This window comes from Salmo salar, chromosome ssa09, assembly GCF_905237065.1.
Source record: "Salmo salar chromosome ssa09, Ssal_v3.1, whole genome shotgun sequence".
Lineage (NCBI taxonomy): Eukaryota > Metazoa > Chordata > Actinopteri > Salmoniformes > Salmonidae > Salmo > Salmo salar.
The window spans coordinates 37,412,967-37,436,500 of record NC_059450.1 but is presented as its reverse complement, the minus strand read 5'-3'; the positions used below and the strand labels follow the sequence as shown (position 1 = coordinate 37,436,500).

Below are 23,534 nucleotides of genomic sequence, written 5' to 3'. Positions count from 1 at the left end.
CGTTTCACCCTTACATACCTCACTGTAAAATACTTCACTATTACATATCTCACTGTAAAACATTTCACTATTACATACCTCACTGTAAAACGTTTCACTATTACATACCTCACTGTAAAATACTTCACTATTACATATCTCACTGTAAAATGTTTCACTATTACATATCTTACTGTAAAACGTTTCACTATTACATATCTCACTGTAAAACACTTCACTATTACATACCTCACTGTAAAACATTTCACCATTACATACCTCACTGTAAAATACTTCACTATTACATACCTCACTATAAAATACTTCACTATTACATATCTCACTGTAAAATGTTTCACTATTACATATCTTACTGTAAAACGTTTCACTATTACATATCTCACTGTAAAACACTTCACTATTACATACATCACTGTAAAACATTTCACCATTACATACCTCACTGTAAAATACTTCACTAATACATACCTCACAGTAAATCACGTCACTATTACATTCCTCACTGTAAAGCACTTCACTATTACATACCTCACTGTAAAACACGGCACTATTAAATACCTCACTGTTAAGCACTTCACTTTTACATTCCTCACTGTTAAGCACTTCACTATTACATACCTCACTGTAAAAATGTAACCAATACATACCTCACTGTAAAGCACATCACTATTGCATACCTCACTGTAAAACACTTTGGTATTACATACCTCAGTGTAAAACATGTCACCTTTACATACCTAACTGTAAAACACTCCAATATTACATACAGTACCTCAATGTACACTTCACCATAACACAACTCACGCAGGTCAAGACATATCATGCAATGTACACAGTAGGATAATACACCTTAACACAGAACTAGACACAGTAGAGTAATACACCTTAACACAGAACTAGACACAGTAGGATAATACACCTTAACACAGAACTAGACATAGTAGGATAATACACCTTAACACAGAACTAGACACAGTAGGATAATACACCTTAACACAGAACTAGACACAGTAGGATAATACACCTTAACACAGAACTAGACACAGTAGCATAATACACCTTAACACAGAACTAGACACAGTAGGATAATACACCTTAACACAGAACTAGACACAGTAGGATAATACACCTTAACACAGAACTAGACACAGTAGGATAATACACCTTAACACAGAACTAGACACAGTAGGACACTTCATTCATCTGGAGCATCAGTAGCGTCTTGCTGTAGTTTAAAGTAAAATGTGATCGTGATCTCTTATGTCATGTGAACTTGTTTCTTTGCTTGTATGAGCTTGATTAAATGAAGGAAACTTCTCAGACAATGGTTTTGTTTGAGAGAGACTGTTGCTTAAAAGTGCACTTTGATTTGCATTATTTGCTTTTTATTTACAACTTTCATTTGCTATTTTTAGTTTTTTTTTTCTGGGTTGACCCTTTCTTGAATGGTGCTATCTGAAGAAATAGATAGTGATTCCTCTAAGGAGATGTTTGAGATCTCAGAATTCCTCCCACCTCTACACCTGCTCCCTTTAAGTTTTAAATATATGCTTTACTCCTCCCCTTCTCTCACCCCCACTCCTATCCGCCCCTTTCTCACACTCTATTCCTCCGCCATCCCACTCCGTCCTCTCTCCACAACTTTACCTCTTCCTGCTCCGTCCTCTCTCCCCAACTTTACCTCTTCCTGCTCCGTCCTCTCTCCCCAACTTTACCTCTTCCTGCTCCGTCCTCTCTCCCCAACTTTACCGCTTCCCGCTCCGTCCTCTCTCCCCAACTTTACCTCTTCCCGCTCCGTCCTCTCTCCCCAAATTTACCTCTTCCTGCTCCGTCCTCTCTCCACAACTTTACCTCTTCCTGCTCCGTCCTCTCTCCCCAACTTTACCTCTTCCTGCTCCGCCCTCTCTCCACAACTTTACCTCTTCCTGCTCCGTCCTCTCTCCCCAACTTTACCTCTTCCTGCTCCGTCCTCTCTCCACAACTTTACCTCTTCCTGCTCCGTCCTCTCTCCACAACTTTACCTCTTCCTGCTCCGTCCTCTCTCCCCAACTTTACCGCTTCCCGCTCCGTTCTCTCTCACCAACTTTACCCCATCCTGTTCCGTCCTCCCCAACTTTACCTCTTCCTGCTCCGTCCTCTCTCCCCAACTTTACCGCTTCCCGCTCCGTTCTCTCTCCACAACTTTACCTCTTCCTGCTCCGTCCTCTCTCCACAACTTTACCTCTTCCTGCTCCGTCCTCTCTCCCCAACTTTACCCCATCCTGTTCCGTCCTCCCCAACTTTACCTCTTCCTGCTCCGTCCTCTCTCCACAACTTTACCTCTTCCTGCTCCGTCCTCTCTCCCCAACTTTACCTCCTCCCGCTCCGTCCTCTCTCCCCAACTTTACCTCATCCCGCTCCGTCCTCTCTCCCCAACTTTACCTCCTCCCGCTCCGTCCTCTCTCCCCAACTTTACCTCTTCCTGCTCCGTCCTCTCTCCCCAACTTTACCTCTTCCTGCTCCGTCCTCTCTCCACAACTTTACCTCCTCCCGCTCCGTCCTCCCCAACTTTACCTCATCCCGCTCCGTCCTCTCTCCCCAACTTTACCTCTCATCACCTCTATTAGTTCCCTACCTCTCCTCCATCTGTGCCTGAGGAGGTGTTGGCCAGGATGTCCAGTCCCCTGCTCCTGCGTTCCCCAAGCCCGCACACCCAGACCCTCCTCGCCACCCTGTCGGACCCCCTCCACCAGAGGGACCCCCCTGGGATGAGTCGCAGCTACTCAGCTGACCACCACCACCAGTACCTCCTCCATCCCACCTCCTCTTCCTCCTACCACGCCTCCCTACCGCCACCTCCTCACCCCGGCCTCGGTTCCGCCCGTAACCAATCACCCTCCGGGCGCAGGAAACTGCCCGCTATCCCGGCGGGCGCCGCCAGCAGCAAGTTCCCTTCCGTTATACGCATCACACGCGCCCAACTCCAGCAGGTGATTGATCAATCCACCCCGGGGCCACGAACCAATCAGACGTCTCTATCTTAACCATAACACACCGCCTACCTAATTCCCTCCACTATTAGTTACTTACTGTCTTTTTTAAATTGTTTGGTTTGGTTGTTCTTTTTGTTTCCTTTTGCTGCTAGTGTGTTAGTTGTGCTGTGCTTTGTTGTGTTGTTGTTGTTGTGTTGAATTGTGGTGTTGTTGTGGTGTTGTTGTCGTCCGGCAGGCTGCTTTCTCCAGAGAACAGCAGGCCATTGTGCTACAGACAGAGCATGCTCAGATCCATGTGTCCTGATGTCAGGGGAATAGTTGGGGTCATTTCCTTTACAATTCCTTTTCAATTCAGTCAATTCAGAGTGTGAATGAAATTGCAATTCCACTTTTCTTCATTGCAAGACAGGGACTTTTGTTTTGGTGGATTGTCTTTTGTTATTTCATTTCCTCCTGTGTTCTCTCTCTCTTTTTTTTTTTACTCAACCTGAACTACTTTTTTTACTGACCCTGACTTCCTGTCTCTTTTGTAGGCCCCTGATTGGTTGAGTGAATGTTTTTGTTGTTGTTGCAGAACTGGGTTAAATACATGTGTCAAATACTTGAGTGGTGCTTGAGTAAGCATTCCAGGCACAATGGAATAGTCCCAAAAGTCCAAGCTAAATCAAATAGATGATAGATTTGACCCAGGTCTGTCTTGTTGCGCTTTTTTGATACCAACTAACAGCTTGACTGACATTGCCTTGATGATGCTGTGGCATGTTATGATTTCCATTCAATCTTTTCACATGATCTCTTACAATGCAATAATTTGACTCTATTTATTTGTTAATAACCTGCCCTCTTTCTCTCTCTCTCTTTCTCTCTTTGTGTCTTTCTCCTTCCCCTGTCTCTTTCTTTCTTTCTTTCTTTCTTTCTTTCTTTCTTTCTTTCTTTCTTTCTTTCTTTCTTTCTTTCTTTCTTTCTTTCTTTCTTTCTTTCTTTCTTTCTTTCTTTCTTTCTTTCTTTCTCTCTCTCTCTCTCTCTCTCTCCCCTTATCTCTCTCTGTGTCTTTCTGCTTCCCCACCGCTCTCTCCCTTTTTCTCCCTTTCTCCTCTCTCTGTAGCTGACTGCTCAGCAGTCCCAGTCTGGCTCAGACTGTGCTCCACAGTGCCTACAGCTGGAGAGACGAGGAGATGCAGCAGCTGAGGCCCAGCAGCCCCAGGATAATACTGCTACCACTGACATCTACATCCCGCCCACCCCTAGCCACACCCCTAGCCAGCCCGGCAGCCCCACCAGCCTGGATGACCTCCTGGCAGATACCCTGATCAACGGAGGAGACACCCAGACCTACACCAAAGCCCACAGCCCTGTGCCAAGCCGAGCATCCTCTCCTCGCTCCCCCCATTCTCCTCGCTCCCCCTGTTCTCCACGCTCACCCCGTTCTCCTCGCTCCCCCCATTCTCCTCGCTCCCCCCGTTCTCTCACCACCCCCCGTTCTGTTCACTACCCTCGTTCTCACTCCCCCCGTTCTCCTCATTCTCCACGTTCTAATTCCCCTCGCTCCCCCCGTTCTCCTCATTCTCCACGTTCTAATTCCCCTCGCTCCCCCCGTTCTCCTCATTCTCCACGTTCTAATTCCCCTCACTCCCCCCGTTCTCCTCATTCTCCACGTTCTAATTCTCCTCACTCCCCCGTTCTCCTCATTCTCCACGTTCTAATTCTCCTCGCTCCCCTCGTTCTCCTCATTCTCCACGTTCTAATTCTCCTCACTCCCCCCGTTCTCCTCATTCTCCACGTTCTAATTCTCCTCGCTCCCCTCGTTCTCCTCATTCTCCACGTTCTAATTCTCCTCGCTCCCCCCGTTCTCCTCATTCTCCACGTTCTAATTCTCCTCGCTCCCCTCGTTCTCATTCTCCACGTTCTAATTCTCCTCACTCCCCCCGTTCTCCTCATTCTCCACGTTCTAATTCCCCACACTCCCCCCACAGCCCACTTTTAGGCCTAGTAAACGGCCATCTATCTCCCCCAGCTAACGGCCAGGGAGACGGCAGTGGCAGTGGAGCCTTCCCAGAGCTCAAAGACCCTGAGAGTGACCAACCCCAGCCAGACAGGGGAGATGGGGTGGAGACCACTGACCAAACCCCAGCTCTGACCACCCCCTCTCCTCCACCCAGCCCCCGTAAGGACCCCTCCCGCAGGCTGAGCCGTATACCCGTCCTGCTGGAGCTTCTCCCCACCCCTGGCTCTGCCATGGAGAAGCTGCTCCAGAAGAAAGCCCCCCACCACCAGGGAGGAGGCCACCACCTAGCCCCCTCTCCCTCTATCTCCCACCGCGGCCCCGTCGTGGTCTCGCTGCCCCGCGGGGACCAGCTGTCCTCTGCCTCAGACCGCTCTGAGAAGGCCGATGAGTCGTTCCTGGGCTCACGCTCTGACTGCCAGGGGGATGACGCCCCCTCCCTCTCCTCCTCTTCCAGCCCCCTGTTCCGTAAGAGCAAGATCCCACGCCCCTTTAACCCTGCTAACCCGGCCCCAGAGCAGGAGAGAGCTGCACAGTACCTCCCACGCCCACCCCCGGGGAGACCACCCAGTCGGCTTGCAGCGGAGGGCAGGTAATAGGACTCTTCATGATTAGCTTTAATGACAGGTTTATCTCACCTATCATGGTAACCTGGTTCCGGGTCTGTTTGTGCTGCCTTGCCAACTCCTATGTTCATTGTCATGCAAATGTTTGGGGTTGGCAAGACAGCACCAACAGATCTGAGATGAGCCTCTACTATCATTAACTGAATTACATTCATCTACATGTTAAAGGTATATCTAAAGTTCTAAACTCATTCTCCATCTTTCCAAAACCTCACCCCCTTCCTCCACCCAAGACTGAAGCGTTATCGGATCCGAGCGGGCAGCACAAGCGACTCAGACCTCCTGACCTGTCTGTCCCAGCTGATGCACCATGGTCAGGGTGGTGGTTCTGCCCGCGGATCCCCCCACCACGGCCACTCCTCAGCCCAGCTTGTAGGCTCCCGGATGGGCATGTGTAGCCTGACCAGCTCCCCCCACCACCATCACCACCGGAGCTGCAGTGCCTCCCCACGCAGCTGTTCCTCTCTACAGCGCTCTGTCTCCTCCTCCCCCTCTCGCCACGAACACCGTGGGGGAGAGCGAGGCAGAGGGGTTTGTTTTGGTCGCTCCTGTTCTCCTCCCAGCTTCTCTGGGTCCCCCCCTCCTCCCCGGCGCTCCTACCCCCACCATCAGGAGAGCTGTTGCGGCCGCCAGGCCCGCACCGGTTCCCACAACCACCACGCCCTCAAGTGGAAAACCTGCAGCCGCGAGGAGAGAGAGAGGAAGTGCTCCAGCAAGCTGAGCAGCAGATAGTGGGTCATTGCTCTGGCCCTGGTCCTAGCCTGACCCATAGAAACCCCTGGGCCCGTTTATTCAAGTGTCTCAGAGTAGGACTGCTGATCTAGGATCAGTTTGGCCTTTTAGGTAATAATGAATAAGATTACATGGACAATCGTATTCATTATGACCTAAAAGGTTAGACTGATCCTAGATCAGTAGTCTTATTGTGAGATGCTTTATGAGTATGGCCTGGGAGTCAGTGTCATTGCCACAGCAGAGGGTGGGATCAGGATGTTGATCCAGACCAAACGATCCTGAGGCTTCTGTCAGAGAATACTGAACATAATGTCCCCTCTCCTCCCTTGTCAGTTTCTCTTTCTCTCTTTCACTTGTAATCCTTCACACGTTCTTCTCTAATTCCTACCATTTGGTCATTGTTTAGTCACTAATTCATATGACCACTTTAATAGTTCATACCTAATGTGAAAAAGATCTATGTGTATCATGCTGTGTATGAGATTTTGGTGTTCTTACCTGTGGGGTGTTTTCCCTCATATCATCAGTGAAGTGAACACACTTAGCCCTCATTCAGAATACCTTAGGTCAGTCAGAGGATGACCACTCATTTATTCATCACTAACCAATTTAATATAGACTCAGTCTATTCTATTTCCTCTGTACTGACCTGGGGAGTGCAAGGTAAAGCAGGTCTACATTAACAGTGAGGGAAAAAGTATTTGATCCCCTGCTGATTTTGTACGTTTGCCCACTGACAAAGAAATGATCAGTCTATAATTTTAATGTTAGGTTTATTTGAACAGTGAGTGACAGAATAACAACAAAAAAATCCAGAAAAACACGTAAAAAATTTTATAAAATGATTAGCATTTTAATGAGGGAAATAAGTATTTGACCCCTCTGCAAAACATGACTTAGTACTTGGTGGCAGAACTCTTGTTGGCAATCACAGAGGTCAGACGTTTCTTGTAGTTGGCCACCAGGTTTGCACACATCTCAGGAGGGATTTTGTCCCACTCCTCTCTAGATCTTCTCCAAGTCATTAAGGTTTCGAGGCTGACGTTTGGCAACTCGAACCTTCAGCTCCCTCCACAGATTTTCTATGGGATTAAGGTCTGGAGACTGGCAAGGCCACTCCAGGACCTTAATGTGCTTCTTCTTGAGCCACTCCTTTGTTGCCTTGGCCGTGTGTTTTGGGTCATTGTCATGCTGGAATACCCATCCACGACCCATTTTCAATGCCCTGGCTGAGGGAAGGAGGTTCTCTCCCAAGATTTGACGGTACATGGCCCCGTCCATCGTCCCTTTGATGCGGTGAAGTTGTCCTGTCCCCTTAGCAGAAAAACACCCCCAAAGCATAATGTTTCCACCTCCATATTTGACGGTGGGGATGGTGTTCTTGGGGTCATAGGCAGCATTCCTCCTCCTCCAAACACAGCGAGTTCAGTTGATGCCAAAGAGCTCCATTTTGGTCTCATCTGACCACAACACTTTCACCCAGTTGTCCTCTGAATCATTCAGATGTTCATTGGCAAACTTCAGACGGGTATGTATATGTGCTTTCTTGAGCAGGGGGACCTTGTGGGCGCTGCAGGATTTCAGTCCTTCACGGCGTAGTGTGTTACCAATTGTTTTCTTGGTGACTATGGTCCCAGCTGCCTTGAGATCATTGACAAGATCCTCCCGTGTAGTTCTGGGCTGATTCCTCACCGTTCTCATGATCATTGCAACTCCACGAGGTGAGATCTTGCATGGAGCCCCAGGCCGAGGGAGATTGACAGTTCTTATGTGTTTCTTCCATTTGCGAATAATCGCACCAACTGTTGTCACCTTCTCACCAAGCTGCTTGGCGATGGTCTTGTAGCCCATTCCATCCTTGTGTAGGTCTGCAATCTTGTCCCTGACATCCTTGGAGAGCTCTTTGGTCTTGGCTGTGGTGGAGAGTTTGGAATCTGATTGATTGATTGCTTCTGTGGACAGGTGTCTTTTATACAGGTAACAAACTGAGATTAGGAGCACTCTCTTTAAGAGTGTGCTCCTAATCTCAGCTCGTTACCTGTATAAAAGACACCTGGGAGCCAGAAATCTTTCTGATTGAGAGGGGGTCAAATACTTATTTCCCTCATTAAAATGCAAATCAATTTATAACATTTTTGACATGCATTTTTCAGGATGTTTTTGTTGTTATTCTGTCACTCACTGTTCAAATAAACGTACCATTAAAATTATAGACTGATCATTTCTTTGTTAGTGGGCAAACGTACAAAATCAGCAGGGGATCAAATACTTTTTTCCCTCACTGTATGGCCATGAAGCTCCAGAGAAATGTACACTATCTACAGAAGCTATTTATTTACATCTTGACACACTAGTCACACCAGGTACACACTAATTGATGACATCATCAATTGATGTGTCCTCTCTCTCTCTCTCTCTCTCTCTCTCTCTCTCTCTCTCTCTCTCTCTCTCTCTCTGACTTCAGATGTACAGTGAGTGTCGTTTATTTCAAAGGCATTTAAAGCAATCAATTGATCAATGATAGAAGTGATCAGTCTTTTGAGAAGGAAGTGATCCTTCCTTTAATACAATCATATAAAACGTGTGTGTGCTGACACACGTACTTGTGCCTAATGTGTTGACTGATCTGGGGAATCTAAATGGCAAACTAAATGTGTGATTGAACACTAGTCACTGGGCCATGATTCCCTTTGTATGCTCCTCTTCAGAATGGAGTCTGACTTTGTGTCCCAATTCTCTACCCTTCTGCCCTGGACTTAATAGGAAATGAATGATGTTAGAGATATGATGACAACCCTCCCTAACCTTGTCCATGCTTACAACCATCCAATTCATTTAAATATATGGGGGGGGGTGATTGGGATGCCTGCTGAGGAGTATTAGGATGCCTGCTGATAACACTTATGGTACTCATTACTACATTAGTGGTGAATACTAAGTTATTATTATCATTCATGTATAATGTGTGCCTTGCCTTGGCGCTTTGAGCAGCTTCTGGTTTCACTGCAAAGTATGTTTCTCATTTTTATTCAAGGAGCCTAATAAGACTAATTTGTGCCAGCTACAAAGACAGACAGTCCTCATCATGTGATTGTAGCAGTCTTATTCACTACAAAGACAGACAGTCCTCATCATGTGATTGTAGCAGTATTATTCACTACAAAGACAGACAGTCCTCATCATGTTATTGTAGCAGTATTATTCACTACAAAGACAGACAGTCCTCATCATGTGATTGTAGCAGTCTTATTCACTACAAAGACAGACAGTCCTCATCATGTGATTGTAGCAGTATTATTCACTACAAAGACAGACAGTCCTCATCATGTTATTGTAGCAGTATTATTCACTACAAAGACAGACAGTCCTCATCATGTTATTGTAGCAGTATTATTCACTGCAAGGAAAAGGAAGCCAAGTTATTGTTTTTATTTGATTTATTCAGACAATATTTGAAGAAAGATACTTTTTATTTATGATATTAAAGAAAGGAAATGTTTTAAACTAAAACGTAGATATCCTGTTTTGTATAAAGTTTAGGACAGGTCCAACATTTATGTCAAATAATATCATACTATTTATGTCAGAGTTTCCCTCCACCGGTCCTCCAGTACCCCCTACAGCACACGTGGTTGTAGCCCCGGACAAACATACCTGATTTAGTTCATCGAGGGCTTGATGATTAGTTGACAAGTTGAATCAGGTGTGCTTGTCCAGGGTTACAATATAATTGTGTTCTGTTGTGGGTACTGGAGGACTGGAGTTGGGAAACACTGATTTATGTCATATAAATATCCTATACCAAATCAATGTTTCAAACTTCCAAAGGGTAAAAAACATGCGAAGAAGAATGTTGTTTTTGCTTTGTAATGACATGTTTTGTAATGTGTTGTTTGAGAACCAACCCCATTTTCTTTACTTCATAAAGACTCAATGAACACTCATTTAAAAACCTCCCTCACCTAACCTTGGTTCTACCTGCTACACCCTCTCCCTTAGCCTGAAATCCAGAACCACTTTTGTGCTGACATTCCACTCATTGTACTCCGTGTCATTGTCAAGCATTGGCATGACAAGGAGTGGTATGATAGCAGAAACAGTGATACACAGGCTACCTCTCCCCACCCCTCTGCTTGTAATATACTGTGATATAACTAAATACTGCTTCCATCACTACTACGCCTTGCATGCGCTGCCTACCGAGAAAAGAGAAAAACAATCAACCAATCAGTGAAGTAAGCAGCATACCAGTTCCCATAATGCACTGTGATTGTCTGAAAGGGAATGATGTTTGTTGGGTAGTACCACATGTATTTTGGTTGGAATATTTCATTTGCTTAGTTTACCCTTTTGTCTCATGATCTTGTTCACTCTTATCGTCCCACTTGACCCACAGCATTGGTCTGGTTTCCTAGCTCTCCAATGTTCACATCTTAGGACTACTGTACTGACTCATTAATACTGCTAAAAAACAAACTTCTGTATTTATTTTACATCTGTCTGATTGGCTTATTATCATGATGTGACACATGCAGAGTATGGTCTGATTGGCGTATTATCATGATGTGACACATGCATAGTATGGTCTGATTGGCTTATTATCATGATGTGACACATGCATAGTATGGTCTGATTGGCTTATTATCATGATGTGACACATGCATAGTATGAATAACGTGTAGAGGAAAATAATTGCCTTAATCTAAAGTACTTGTATCATACAACCATAATCTACTGTAATTCTGCAGTATGAGATGAACTATAATGATCTACTGTAATTCTGCAGTATGAGATGAACTATAATGATCTACTGTAATTCTGCAGTATGAGATGAACTATAATGATCTACTGTAATTCTGCAGTATGAGATGAACTATAATGATCTACTGTAATTCTGCAGTATGAGATGAACTATAATGATCTACTGTAATTCTGCAGTATGAGACGAACTATAATGATCTACTGTAATTCTGCAGTATGAGACAAACTATAATGATCTACTGTAATTCTGCAGTATGAGATGAACTATAATGATCTACTGTAATTCTGCAGTATGAGATGAACTATAATGAACTACTGTAATTCTGCAGTATGAGATGAACTATAATGATCTACTGTAATTCTGCAGTATGAGATGAACTATAATGATCTACTGTAATTCTGCAGTATGAGATGAACTATACTGATCTACTGTAATTCTGCAGTATGAGATGAACTATAATGATCTACTGTAATTCTGCAGTATGAGATGAACTATACTGATCTACTGTAATTCTGCAGTATGAGATGAACTATAATGATCTACTGTAATTCTGCAGTATGAGATGAACTATAATGATCTACTGTAATTCTGCAGTATGAGATGAACTATACTGATATGCTGTATGTCAAGTGGATTGTTTTACTTGGTCCATTGTGGTAGATGGTATTGGTACCTGCCTACAGTCTGGTGGCATTCTAGATCGTTTACATTACAGACAGGTTGATACAAATCTGATTGAACTAAGATATCTACATTGCAGGAACCCCATCAATTACTTAATGATCTGATGCTCTGTGCAAAGTGTAGGCAACCTGGAACGCCCCCTCTGTCTCACAGATCAATGTGTAGGCAGCCTGGAACGCCCCCTCTTTCTCACAGAGCAACATGTAGGCAGCCTGGAATGCCCCCTCTGTCTCACAGAGCAATGTGTAGGCAGCCTGGAACGCCCCCTCTTTCTCACAGAGCAACATGTAGGCAGCCTGGAATGCCCCCTCTTTCTCACAGAGCAACATGTAGGCAGCGTGCAAGGCCGACACAGACAGTGTTCAGTCAGTCAGTCGCCTTAATCATGTCTTTTCTCTTCCCCTGGCTGTGTGTAAAGCAAGGGATAACTGAACTGTGTCTGTCTGTCTACTCTGTGCTGAGGATCACTCCACTGCTTAGCCCCAACCTACTGTCAGGTTCCTCCCATAGGCTATATAGGGATCTCCCTTTCCCTCTTTGACAGGTGTGTTCAAATCAAATGTTATTTGTCACATGCGCCGAATACAACAGGTGTAGACTTTACTGTGAAATGCTTATTTACGAGCCCTTTCCCAACAATGCAGAGTTAAAAAGTAAGAATAATTAGCAAAATAGAAAAGGGAATAGTAACACAATAAAATAACAGTAACGAGACTATATGCAAGGAGTACCAGTACAGAGTCAATGTGCAGGGGTACGAGGTAACTGAGGTAATATGTACATGTAGGTAGGGGTAAAAGTGACTAGGCAATCAGGATAAGATAATAAACAGATTAGCAGCCGTGTGTGTGTGTGTGTGTGTGTGTGTGTGTGTGTGTGTGTGTGTGTGTGTGTGTGTGTGTCTCGTCATTATGCATGGGTGAGTGTGTGTGTGTATGTTCTGCCTTTACAGATCTGTGGGTACTATTTCCCCAGCAAATTAGTGTCAGATAGATTGCTTTGCTTTCTGTTGGCAGCTCTGTTCTTATTGGCTCGTTTGGCCCAATCATGTTGTCCATTAACTGGACAGAATGCGTGACTTCAACGTCAGTAACAATTTGACCAGTGAGCTGTGTCTGGATTCTGGAATCAGAACCGCGGCTGAGTGTTCTAAGGGTTTTAAATTCCTCTTGGTTGTACGATAAAGGTCCGTTTTTACATCCAGAGATTGTGATGTAAACATCCATATAGTACTACACCAAGCAGTATTGCGATATCTTTTAAATTCTAGGCTATATTCGGTACTTCCATAAGCTAACTAACTGCAACTTTTTAATATATAACTGTAAAAAGTGAAAAGTATTCATTTCAAAGATCATCTTGATGAACCATAACATATTGCTTCAGTAAAGGCTTCAGTAAAGGCGAAGAGCTAAAGGAATAAACAGTGATGCCAATAATCAATCCATTAATCATATTTGTATTTTATTGTTATTATTGCACAAACAAAGTGGCATATTGTTATTTTCCTGATTGAGATTATGATTTGTCACTTGTGACATGGTGGTGTGATTGTAAAGGTGTCACAAAGCTGTCATCGCATGCCTGTATCTGTGCTCCAATGATTGTACTCAGTCATGGCCAGGCCACAGATACTGTGTTGTTACAAGTTTTTGGCACAATAGGCTAAACATCTAAAAACAACAACAACAAACAACAACAAATTGATATATTGGGTATATGGATGCTCATCGTTGCCTGTGTGACTTCAGTTTTAGATATTTCTTGAAATGGTTCACGTTTTAGTCCTGTGTTGCAACGGTTTAGAAATATGTGTACTGTCAGAAGGAAAGACTGTAACAAGGGGAAGATCTACATTGTACATAACTGTAATTATTTATGTTTATTTTATCATTCATACCATATCAATGCCTTGTACAGTGTTTTTTTTCAGTTCATTTAAAATTATTTTGTATTTTATTTTTATAAACTGGTTGTAAATAAACTACTCATTCAGCATGTAGAAAATAATACACTTGACTTATTTATTTTATTTGAGAAGTGGTCTAGTGACAAGTAGATGATATTTGAACAGGTTTGATTTGAGTTCTGTTTACACTCAAAATTCAAAAGGCACTCGCATGTCTGAGCTATCTTTTTTTGCAGTGTCATGGTAACAGTTGAATAAAATGAGAAAAAATAAGGAACCTGCACACTGCTCTTGATAGTATGACTGCTCTTTAATAAGCTTTACATATCGACCTCACGGCCTTCGTCAGAGCTTTACGTATCGACCTCACGGCCTTCGTCAGAGCTTTACATATCAACCTCACGGCCTTCGTCAGAGCTTTACGTATCAACCTCACGGCCTTCGTCAGAGCTTTACGTATCGACCTCACAGCCTTCGTCAGAGCTTTACATATCAACCTCACGGCCTTCGTCAGAGCTTTATGTATCGACCTCACGGCTTTCGTCAGAGCTTTATGTATCGACCTCACGGCTTTCGTCAGAGCTTTATGTATCGATCTCACGGCCTTCAGTCAGAACTTTATGTATCGACCTCACGGCTTTCGTCAGAGCTTTATGTATCGATCTCACGACTTTCGTCAGAGCTTTATGTATCGACCTCACGGCTTTCGTCAGAGCTTTATGTATCGACCTCACGGCCTTCGTCAGAGCTTTATGTATCGACCTCACGGCTTTCGTCAGAGCTTTATGTATCGACCTCACGGCTTTCGTCAGAGCTTTATGTATCGATCTCACGACTTTCGTCAGAGCTTTATGTATCGACCTCACGGCTTTCGTCAGAGCTTTATGTATCGACCTCACGGCCTTCGTCAGAGCTTTATGTATCGACCTCACGGCCTTCGTCAGAGCTTTACGTATCGACCTCACGGCTTTCGTCAGAGCTTTATGGCTCGACCTCACGGCTTTCGTCAGAGCTTTATGTATCGACCTCACGGCTTTCGTCAGAGCTTTATTAAAGCAGTGATGCTATCAAGAGCAGTGTGCGGGTTCCTTCTTTTTTCTCAGTTCTGTTTACACTAAAATGTTTGAATTCTCAGCCATAGAAAGCAATCTGACTAGGCCTACAGTACTATTCTGAGCGCACCTTCGTCCTGTTTTTGGAGTGCGCCCCAGTGCAATGCGCCAACTTTGTGAAAGTCAACTGGATCAGGGACATTCCAACTCTGACATCACCCCATTGAAATTGACATTTTAAAGGTTAAGGTTAGGTAAGGGTTATGGGTTAATAAAAAAACATGTTTCCTTATGGTGAAGTTTAGGGTAGGGACGTCCCAAAGATCCCCGATAGCTCTAGCAATATTCGCGCACCTGCTCTATTCAGGTCCGGTGATGTGCCGAAAATCTCCCCCCTGCCAGAATCTCCCCCCTTTCTAATTTCCTTAATTTTGTGGCTAGAGTCAAATACTTTCTGTGGCACACATCAGTCAAATACTTTCTATAGAACAAACTTCACGTCAGGATAGGCAACCGAAATTAATAATGAATGTATGTGTGTTATATTAAACATAGAGGAGGGAGTAAAATGTTGGCAAGCAATAAACTTTTCAGAACAACTATGGCTGAATTATTATCCTTACACTTTCAAAAATACTAGTCGAATAAGTCATGGGAGAGATGACAAATTTTGGCAAAGAGATTTATTTATAGACTAATACAAATCACTAGCGGATTTAGGTACGGGCGACATGGGCACAGTGTTGCCAACTTAGCGACTTTGTCACTATATTTTAGCGAGTATTCAGACCCCTCTAGCAACACATTTTCAAAAAAGCGACAAGCAACAAATCTAGCGACTTTTTCTGGTGTTATTGGAGACTTTTGGAGACTGACCTGAAAGTAGGTATCGTTTTTACTCTTCTCAACAAGCAGCGGGTGCTGCCGTGGGCCCCACCCCTGTCCCAAAGCACTCACAGGTGGCCCAGTCCTCGCACAGCAGTCCCTCCCAGCTGCAGTCAGAGCAGGAGATGTTCACCCCTCCACGTCCAGACTGCAAATGAATCGCGCATGCGGGAAGCCGTCGTTGGCTGATCCCGCCCTGGTTTACATAAAAAAAAAATTATTAACCTGAATTAAGGCCAGACTAGTTACCATAATTTTCTCACATTGTCATTGACAGTTTTTCTATTGTCTCTTTTTGGTCCATTTCACCCAGGGCGCCATACAAGCTAGAACTGTCACATACACTTGAAACAAATAGCCAAACCGAAAACCGCAGACCAAATTTTTCTGCTACTAAGATCAGTGAAGTGTAGGCTAAACTGACAACGGCGTGAAGAGCAGAAATCTCAACAAGCAAGCAAGTCACAGCAATGAAGAATGCGAAGGAGGAGATAATTCTGGCAGAGGGGAGATTTTCGGCACAACACCGGCCCCAAGTCCAAGCAGGCAGCTACTAGAGGCAGCTTGCTAGCCAGTCAGCTGATAACTCGCTAGTTGTCCTATCAACTTCAGAATGCTGCAAATCAGGTCATCATCAAAGCAATTTCTTTAAGGAAAGGAAATTACTGCCTCGACATTGTCAAGCCCAGCTAGACAGCTGTCAACGTTTGCTGCTTGCTAGCTAACGATGTCCACTTCAAGTCATGGCTAACTAGTTATTAGCTAACATCATGTAGTTAGATATTCTTGAGATGTTTACAACTTGAATCACTTGAGTACTTGCTTGTTGTGTGCATGCATGTTCTCATACATTTATCATACTGTTATCTGGCACAACAGGGCAGTGACACTTTGGCATGGCCTAAGTTACTGAAGATTGAAAGGCAGGAGTTTGTTCCTTTCCTGCCCAACTTCCTGCGTGAGCAGAGCTGCTCTGAACTCACCCATAGCCCTGCCACATCCGCAAAGACCCCCAGCCACCCCAAGGTATCCCAGCCCTCTCAGCAGGGGCCAGGCTTCTCCAGTGAGCGCAGGAGGGGCTGCAGATTGACCAGGCATGGGACCGGTCCTCGTAGGGCAAGCCGTGTCCAGCTGTTCTCCCCTGCTCCCTCCCTGTCCTCTGGGGCTGAGTGAGATACTACCCACCCACCTTCTAGGTCACACTGCCTGAGTGGCATCAGCCTAAGTGGGGTCAGTGCTCTCAGTAGTCCCTCCTTCAGTTCAGCCTGGAGACAAGCTCCAGCCTCCACCTCCAGGGCCACTCCCTCAGAGCACTACTCTGCTCAGAGAGCAAGTCTGGGGAATTTCATGCTGTCCCCTCCAGAGCTTCAGCACCAACCCCACCAGACCGGGGGTCCATCAGCAGCCGCAGGAGGAGCGCCGAGATGAGGAGGGGAGGGCAGGGGAGGCAGGGTGGTGGGTTCCAGACTGAGAAGGAGGTCCAGGGAGATCCGATGGTGGTGGGAAGGAGGAGGTAATAAGATGGGGGACCCAACCGTGTCACCTTCATTGGCTCAGACAACAACGCTGTTCGAGCTCAACTACATCAACCTGGAAGACTTCCCACCTATGAGAACGTTTCCTGCAGTCAATAATCCAAAAGTGCTCACTTTGGCCTCACAACTGGAATGTTATTAATACTCTTCATTATTTTTTGTCTTCTTTTTTTACTACAAAAATCCGGTGTTTCTATGTAAAAACACTTTTGTTAAATTTCAGTCTTCTGTGATGTATATAAAGTGTAATATTGGGATGCAAACTTAAAATGTAATAGATTTCAACTCTATATCTGACATGGTACAGGTGTCTTCTTTTTTAAGCCCATAGCCATGTGTGTGAGGTGGGCACATTTGTTTCAAAGTAGATTTGTTTAAGACTAACAAGAAACACCCTGTGTGATCCTGATTTAGGCCACTGCAGTCAAAGGTTTCAAGGAGGCCCAGTCACCATTATAACACTCGCTGCTTTTTTATTTTATCCAGACTATGTTTTACTTCTTCTAGGACAGGTTTCCCAGACATGGAGTAAGCTTTGTCCTGGACTAAATTCATGCTCCATGGAAAATCTCAATTGAAAGTAATTTTTTATCCAGGAGTTGTCTTAGTCTGTGCCCTGTAAACTGGGGGGGGGGGCTCCAAAATGACCCCTGACACAGGGGTGTCAGGGGTTCTGTCCTGACCCCACCAAAGTCACCTTGACCTCTGAATTGGACCTTCTGAATGACCTCTACTGCACCTGCATGACCTGTAGGGGGTGACAGAATTGGGGGGGGGGGTTAGTCTTGGGATTGTCACAGATATGTTTTTGTGCTTTTGGAATTCTACTTTTGGTAAGATAGATTTTAAGTGCTTTATTTGTGTAGGTATTGTGTAATACTCTATCTCTTTTAGGTCAATTTATATAATGTTTTATTGGTGGAAATAGGACTTTGCTGACCCCTTTGAGTTATATTTGATCTATGCAGATGTCCTGGAAAGAGGTTACTACAGAAATATGCACAGCTGTGTCTACTTCTCTGTCAGGGGGCTGCTGAATCAGTTTGAGTGAGTTCCCCCTAACTTCTTTATTATCAAATGATACTGAATGTTTAAGACTTGAATCCTATGATAATGCTGCTCTATATAATGTGTTTGTATATGTTTTACTGCAGCTGCGCTCTTGGCTAGTTCTCCCTTGAAAAATAGGTAGTTTGAATCAATGTGAGAACCTGCTAAAATAAACCCCATCAGTCCTGAGACCCTAGCAAAAATCTTATTTTTATTTATCTGACGTTCATTTATCTGCATGTCCAGCCCTTATATTTAGCCTCACATTGAAGTGTTTTACCATGTTATTTTCAGGACAACCAGGGCTACAAGTAGAACACAAAACTATTTGACATAAACAGTTGCAATGATGAGTTCTATTGAAAAATGTCAATTTAAAAAATGTCAGCCAAAGCAAAAAACCTGATAATTTATTTATATGAATGCTAGAAGTAAAGAAATTGTTTGCTCACTGGGAAATGAATATCCAACTTGTTAGGGACAACTGTGTGGAGTTTAGAGGTTGTGACAGCAACTATGTGAGTTTATTACTTACAGTATTATAGACACTATGTCCTGGGATTTCCTATTATCTATGTAGAATAATCCCTTACAGTATTATAGACACTATGACCTGGGATTTCCTATGATCTATGTAGAATAAGTCCTTACAGTATTATAGACACTATGTCCTGGGATTTCCTATTATCTATGTAGAATAACCCCTTACAGTATTATAGACACTATGTCCTGGGATTTCCTATGATCTATGTAGAATAACCCCTTATAGTATTATAGACACTATGTCCTGGGATTTCCTATGATCTATGTAGAATAACCCCTTACAGTATTATAGACACTATGTCCTGGGATTTCCTATGATCTATGTAGAATAACCCCTTACAGTATTATAGACACTATGACCTGGGATTTCCTATGATCTATGTAGAATAAGTCCTTACAGTATAATAGACACTATGTCCTGGGATTTCCTATGATCTATGTAGAATAACCCCTTACAGTATTATAGACACTATGTCCTGGGATTTCCTATGATCTATGTAGAATAACCCCTTACAGTATAATAGACACTATGTCCTGGGATTTCCTATGATCTATGTAGAATAACCCCTTACAGTATTATAGACACTATGACCTGAGATTTCCTATGATCTATGTAGAATAAGTCCTTACAGTATTATAGACACTATGTCCTGGGATTTCCTATGATCTATGTAGAATAACCCCTTACCTACTAACGACTCTTGTGTAGCTTGTGAGCGTTATAGGGAAAACGTGAGTCTCAGCTTTTTATAGATGGCTTTTAATAGTTTCTATTAGGGCTGGGCGATATATCAAATTCATTTAATTGTGAACAGGCTGTTGTTCAAACAGTTGGAGACGGACAGGAGGGTGTGTTCATAACAGTTAAACTGTCCTACCTTGTTAGCAAACAAATAGATCAAAGTTAGCTGGCTACTCACTAGCACGTGGGCTTGTGCTTCAGAGATTGTTGATGAGATCTGTGTTAATGTTCTACAATGCCTGCTACAACAAGTTGGTCATTATTAGTGGATGTGCATTGTTAATGGTTCTGGTTACATTTGTAACAAAAAAGGCATTTTCATCAACAGACATGAAAGCCACATCAATGATTAGTGCAAAATAAAGCGCGTTAAACTATTTTGATAAAATTGTTAGTGGGTCTTATGGTTGTGGAAGGCTTATATTTAACCTCGGTATAATTTTACAAGCCCTGAATTCATGACATTATTCCTGACAGTTTGAAATGCAGTGTATTGACCTTTTAATTGTGCAACAACGCGTATTTAGAAAAAAAAATACAAAATATATCAAGATATATACTGAACAAAAACGCAACATGCAATAATTTCAATGAATTGTTTCATATAAGGAAATTGGTCAATTCAAATAAATAGATGATGCCCTATGGATTTCACAAGACTGGGCAGGGGCGCAGCCAAAGGTGGTCCTGGGTGGACATAGACCCACCCACTTGGGAGCCAAGCCCATTCACTGTGGAGCTGTGATGATGGTTATTATGGTGGTGATGATAATGGTTATTATGCGGATGATGGTTATTATGGTGATGATGGTTATTATGGTGGTGATGATAATGGTTATTATGCGGATTATGGTTATTATGGTGATGATGGTTATTATGGGGATGATGGTTATTATGGTGGTGATGGTTATTATGGGGATGATGGTTATTATGCGGATGATGGTTATTATGGTGATGATGGTTATTATGGTGGTGATGATAATGGTTATTATGCGGATTATGGTTATTATGGTGATGATGGTTATTATGGGGATGATGGTTATTATGGTGGTGATGGTTATTATGGGGATGATGGTTATTATGGTGATGATGGTTATTATGGTGATGATGGTTATTATGCGGATGATGATTATTATGGTGGTGATGGTTATTATGATGATGATGGTTATTATGGTGGTGATGATGATGGTTATCATGGTGATGATGGTTATTATGGTGGTGATGGTTATTATGGTGGTGATGATGATGATTATTATGGTGGTGATGATGATGGTTATTATGCAGATGATGGTTATTATGGTGGTGATGATGATGGTTATTATGGTGATAATGGTTATTATGGTGATGATGGTTATTATGGTGGTGATGATGATGGTTATTATGGTGATGATGGTTATTATGGTGATGATGGTTATTATGGTGGTGATGATGATGGTTATTATGGTGGTAATGATGATGGTTATTATGGTGATGATGGTTATTATGGTGTTGATGATGGTTATTATGGTGATGATGGTTATTATGGTGGTGATGATGGTAGTTATTATGGTGGTAATGATGATGGTTATTATGGTGATGATGGTTATTATGGTGGTGATGATGATAGTTATTATGTTGGTAATGATGATGTTATTATGGTGATGATGGTTATTATGGTGGTGATGATGATAGTTATTATGTTGGTAATGATGATGTTATTATGGCGATGATGGTTTTTATGGTGGTGATGATGATGGTTATTATGGTGATGATGGTTATTATGGTGATGATGGTTATTATGGTGGTGATGATGATTGTTATTATGGTGGTAATGATGATGTTATTATGGTGATGATGGTTATTATGGTGGTGATGATGATAGTTATTATGTTGGTAATGATGATGTTATTATGGTGATGATGGTTATTATGGTGGTGATGATGATAGTTATTATGTTGGTAATGATGATGTTATTATGGTGATGATGGTTATTATGGTGGTGATGATGATAGTTATTATGGTGGTAATGATGATGTTATTATGGTGATGATGGTTATTATGGTGGTGATGATGATAGTTATTATGTTGGTAATGATGATGTTATTATGGCGATGATGGTTTTTATGGTGGTGATGATGATGGTTATTATGGTGATGATGGTTATTATGGTGGTGATGATGATTGTTATTATGGTGGTAAGGATGGTTATTAGGGTGATGATGGTTATTATGGTGGTTGGGTGTGGGGGGTGATGTCAGGGGACCTGCCTGTGGTGTGGTCCCAGGAGTAGTGCAGGAGTCCAGAGCCTCCCGGTTCGGGTGCTGTACAGCCCCCAGTGACAATCCAAGCCCTGCTGGATCAGCTGGTGGTCTTGTGGGGAGGAGACTGTTGCTCTTCAGAACCCCTCCTCTTGTTCTTCATTGAGATCACACTCACTGCTGTCCTCGGGGCCAGTGGCTCGGAAGTAAGCCTCATTTACCTTTTGAACATGTCCGTGGCTTAATATTCTACCAGTATACAAGCAGTATGTTACCAGTATTACCATAACAATATAACTATTACCAGTATATTACCATACCAATATAACATTATTACCAGGATATTACCTGTATATTACCATAACAATACAACTATTACCAGTATATTACCATACCAATATAACATTATTACCAGGATATTACAAGTATATTACCATAACAATATATCAGTATAACCAGTATATAATGGTATTACCAGTATATTATCATACCAATATAACATTATTACCAGGATATTACCTGTATATTACCATAACAATACAACTATTACCAGTATATTACCATAACAATACAACTATTACCAGTATATTATCATACCAATATAACATTATTACCAGGATATTACCTGTATATTACCATAACAATACAACTATTACCAGTATATTACCATACCAATATAACATTATTACCAGGATATGACCTGTATATTACCATAACAATACAACTATTACCAGTATTTTAACATACCAATATAACATTATTACCAGGATATTACAAGTATATTACCATAACAATATATCAGTATAACCAGTATATTACCATAACAATATAATGTTATTACCAGTATTTTACCATTCCAATATAACAGTATTACCAGTATTTTACCATAACAATATAACTATTACAAGGGTATTACCAGTATATTACCAAAGCAATATAACTATTACCAGTGGTTTCCCCCAGATCAGATCCATCCATGTTCTTTGTCATGTGCTTCTTTGCAGTGGAACAACTTCCTGTTCCTGATCAGACAGCTGGTAGAGAGGGAGATTCTGGCAGAGGAGGAAGTGGTCACAGTTACCCTGGCTAACAGAGTTCATTGAGAAGATTCAGCAGGAGTCTATCCCCACTCCTCCTCTATGCCTCTGTTACAGTCTTCTTCTACCCACACCTCCTCCTCCTCCTATTCTTTATCAATGCCTGAGTTCTACAACCACATGGACATCCTGCAGGTATCACTGCAACCCATAGGGGGAGCCAACTGACCTCACAGACAGGCAACGGACAAAAAGTGTTTCTGTTGGCCAACAATGCCCAGTCTTTTGAGTGAAAGGCTGACAGTAACAGGTGTAGCTGAACTAATGTACTCTGACCAGACCCTGTTGGGATTCCAGATTCCTGAGACAGGAAACGTTATGTCCCTGCAATGTGGCTGGCTGGCACAGCCCTTATTGTCCTGTCTAGAGTTGCATAGGGAACCAGAAAGTCCTCCTGATCAGGATCGGTGGTGCCACAAACCAGGGTTTACCATGGAGGTTGACTTTGCATTCTGATTGAAGGTGAGGGTTGCATTATCAATAAAGGTATAATGACATACTTGATGGGCCAACACTAATAAAACATTTACAGAAAAAAACACAAAGAAAACCAAATCCTCTGAAAAAATAAGCCAAAATCCCTAATTCTACCTTTTGGTGTTGTTGATTTGGGATTGGGTGGAGGAATCCATTTATGTTCACAAAACTCAAACAGGTAATAGTGTCATATCTGAAATTCTTTCCCTCCTGCTATACTGTCCAT

At 42.9% G+C, this 23,534-nt stretch overlaps 1 protein-coding gene across 1 annotated transcript in view; it reads left to right on the top strand.

The window, feature by feature from the left end:
* The window catches only part of LOC106611279 (tau-tubulin kinase 2), a 52,307-nt gene extending 45,211 nt beyond the window's left edge, over positions 1-7,096 (top strand). Inside the window, 4 exon segments of the mRNA XM_014211317.2 lie at positions 2,607-2,969; positions 4,078-4,951; positions 4,954-5,566; positions 5,834-7,096. Of these exon segments, the coding sequence (XP_014066792.2) occupies positions 2,607-2,969; positions 4,078-4,951; positions 4,954-5,566; positions 5,834-6,332 (2,349 nt within the window). The 3' untranslated portion in view covers positions 6,333-7,096.
* The last annotated feature ends 16,438 nt before the right edge of the window (positions 7,097-23,534 follow it).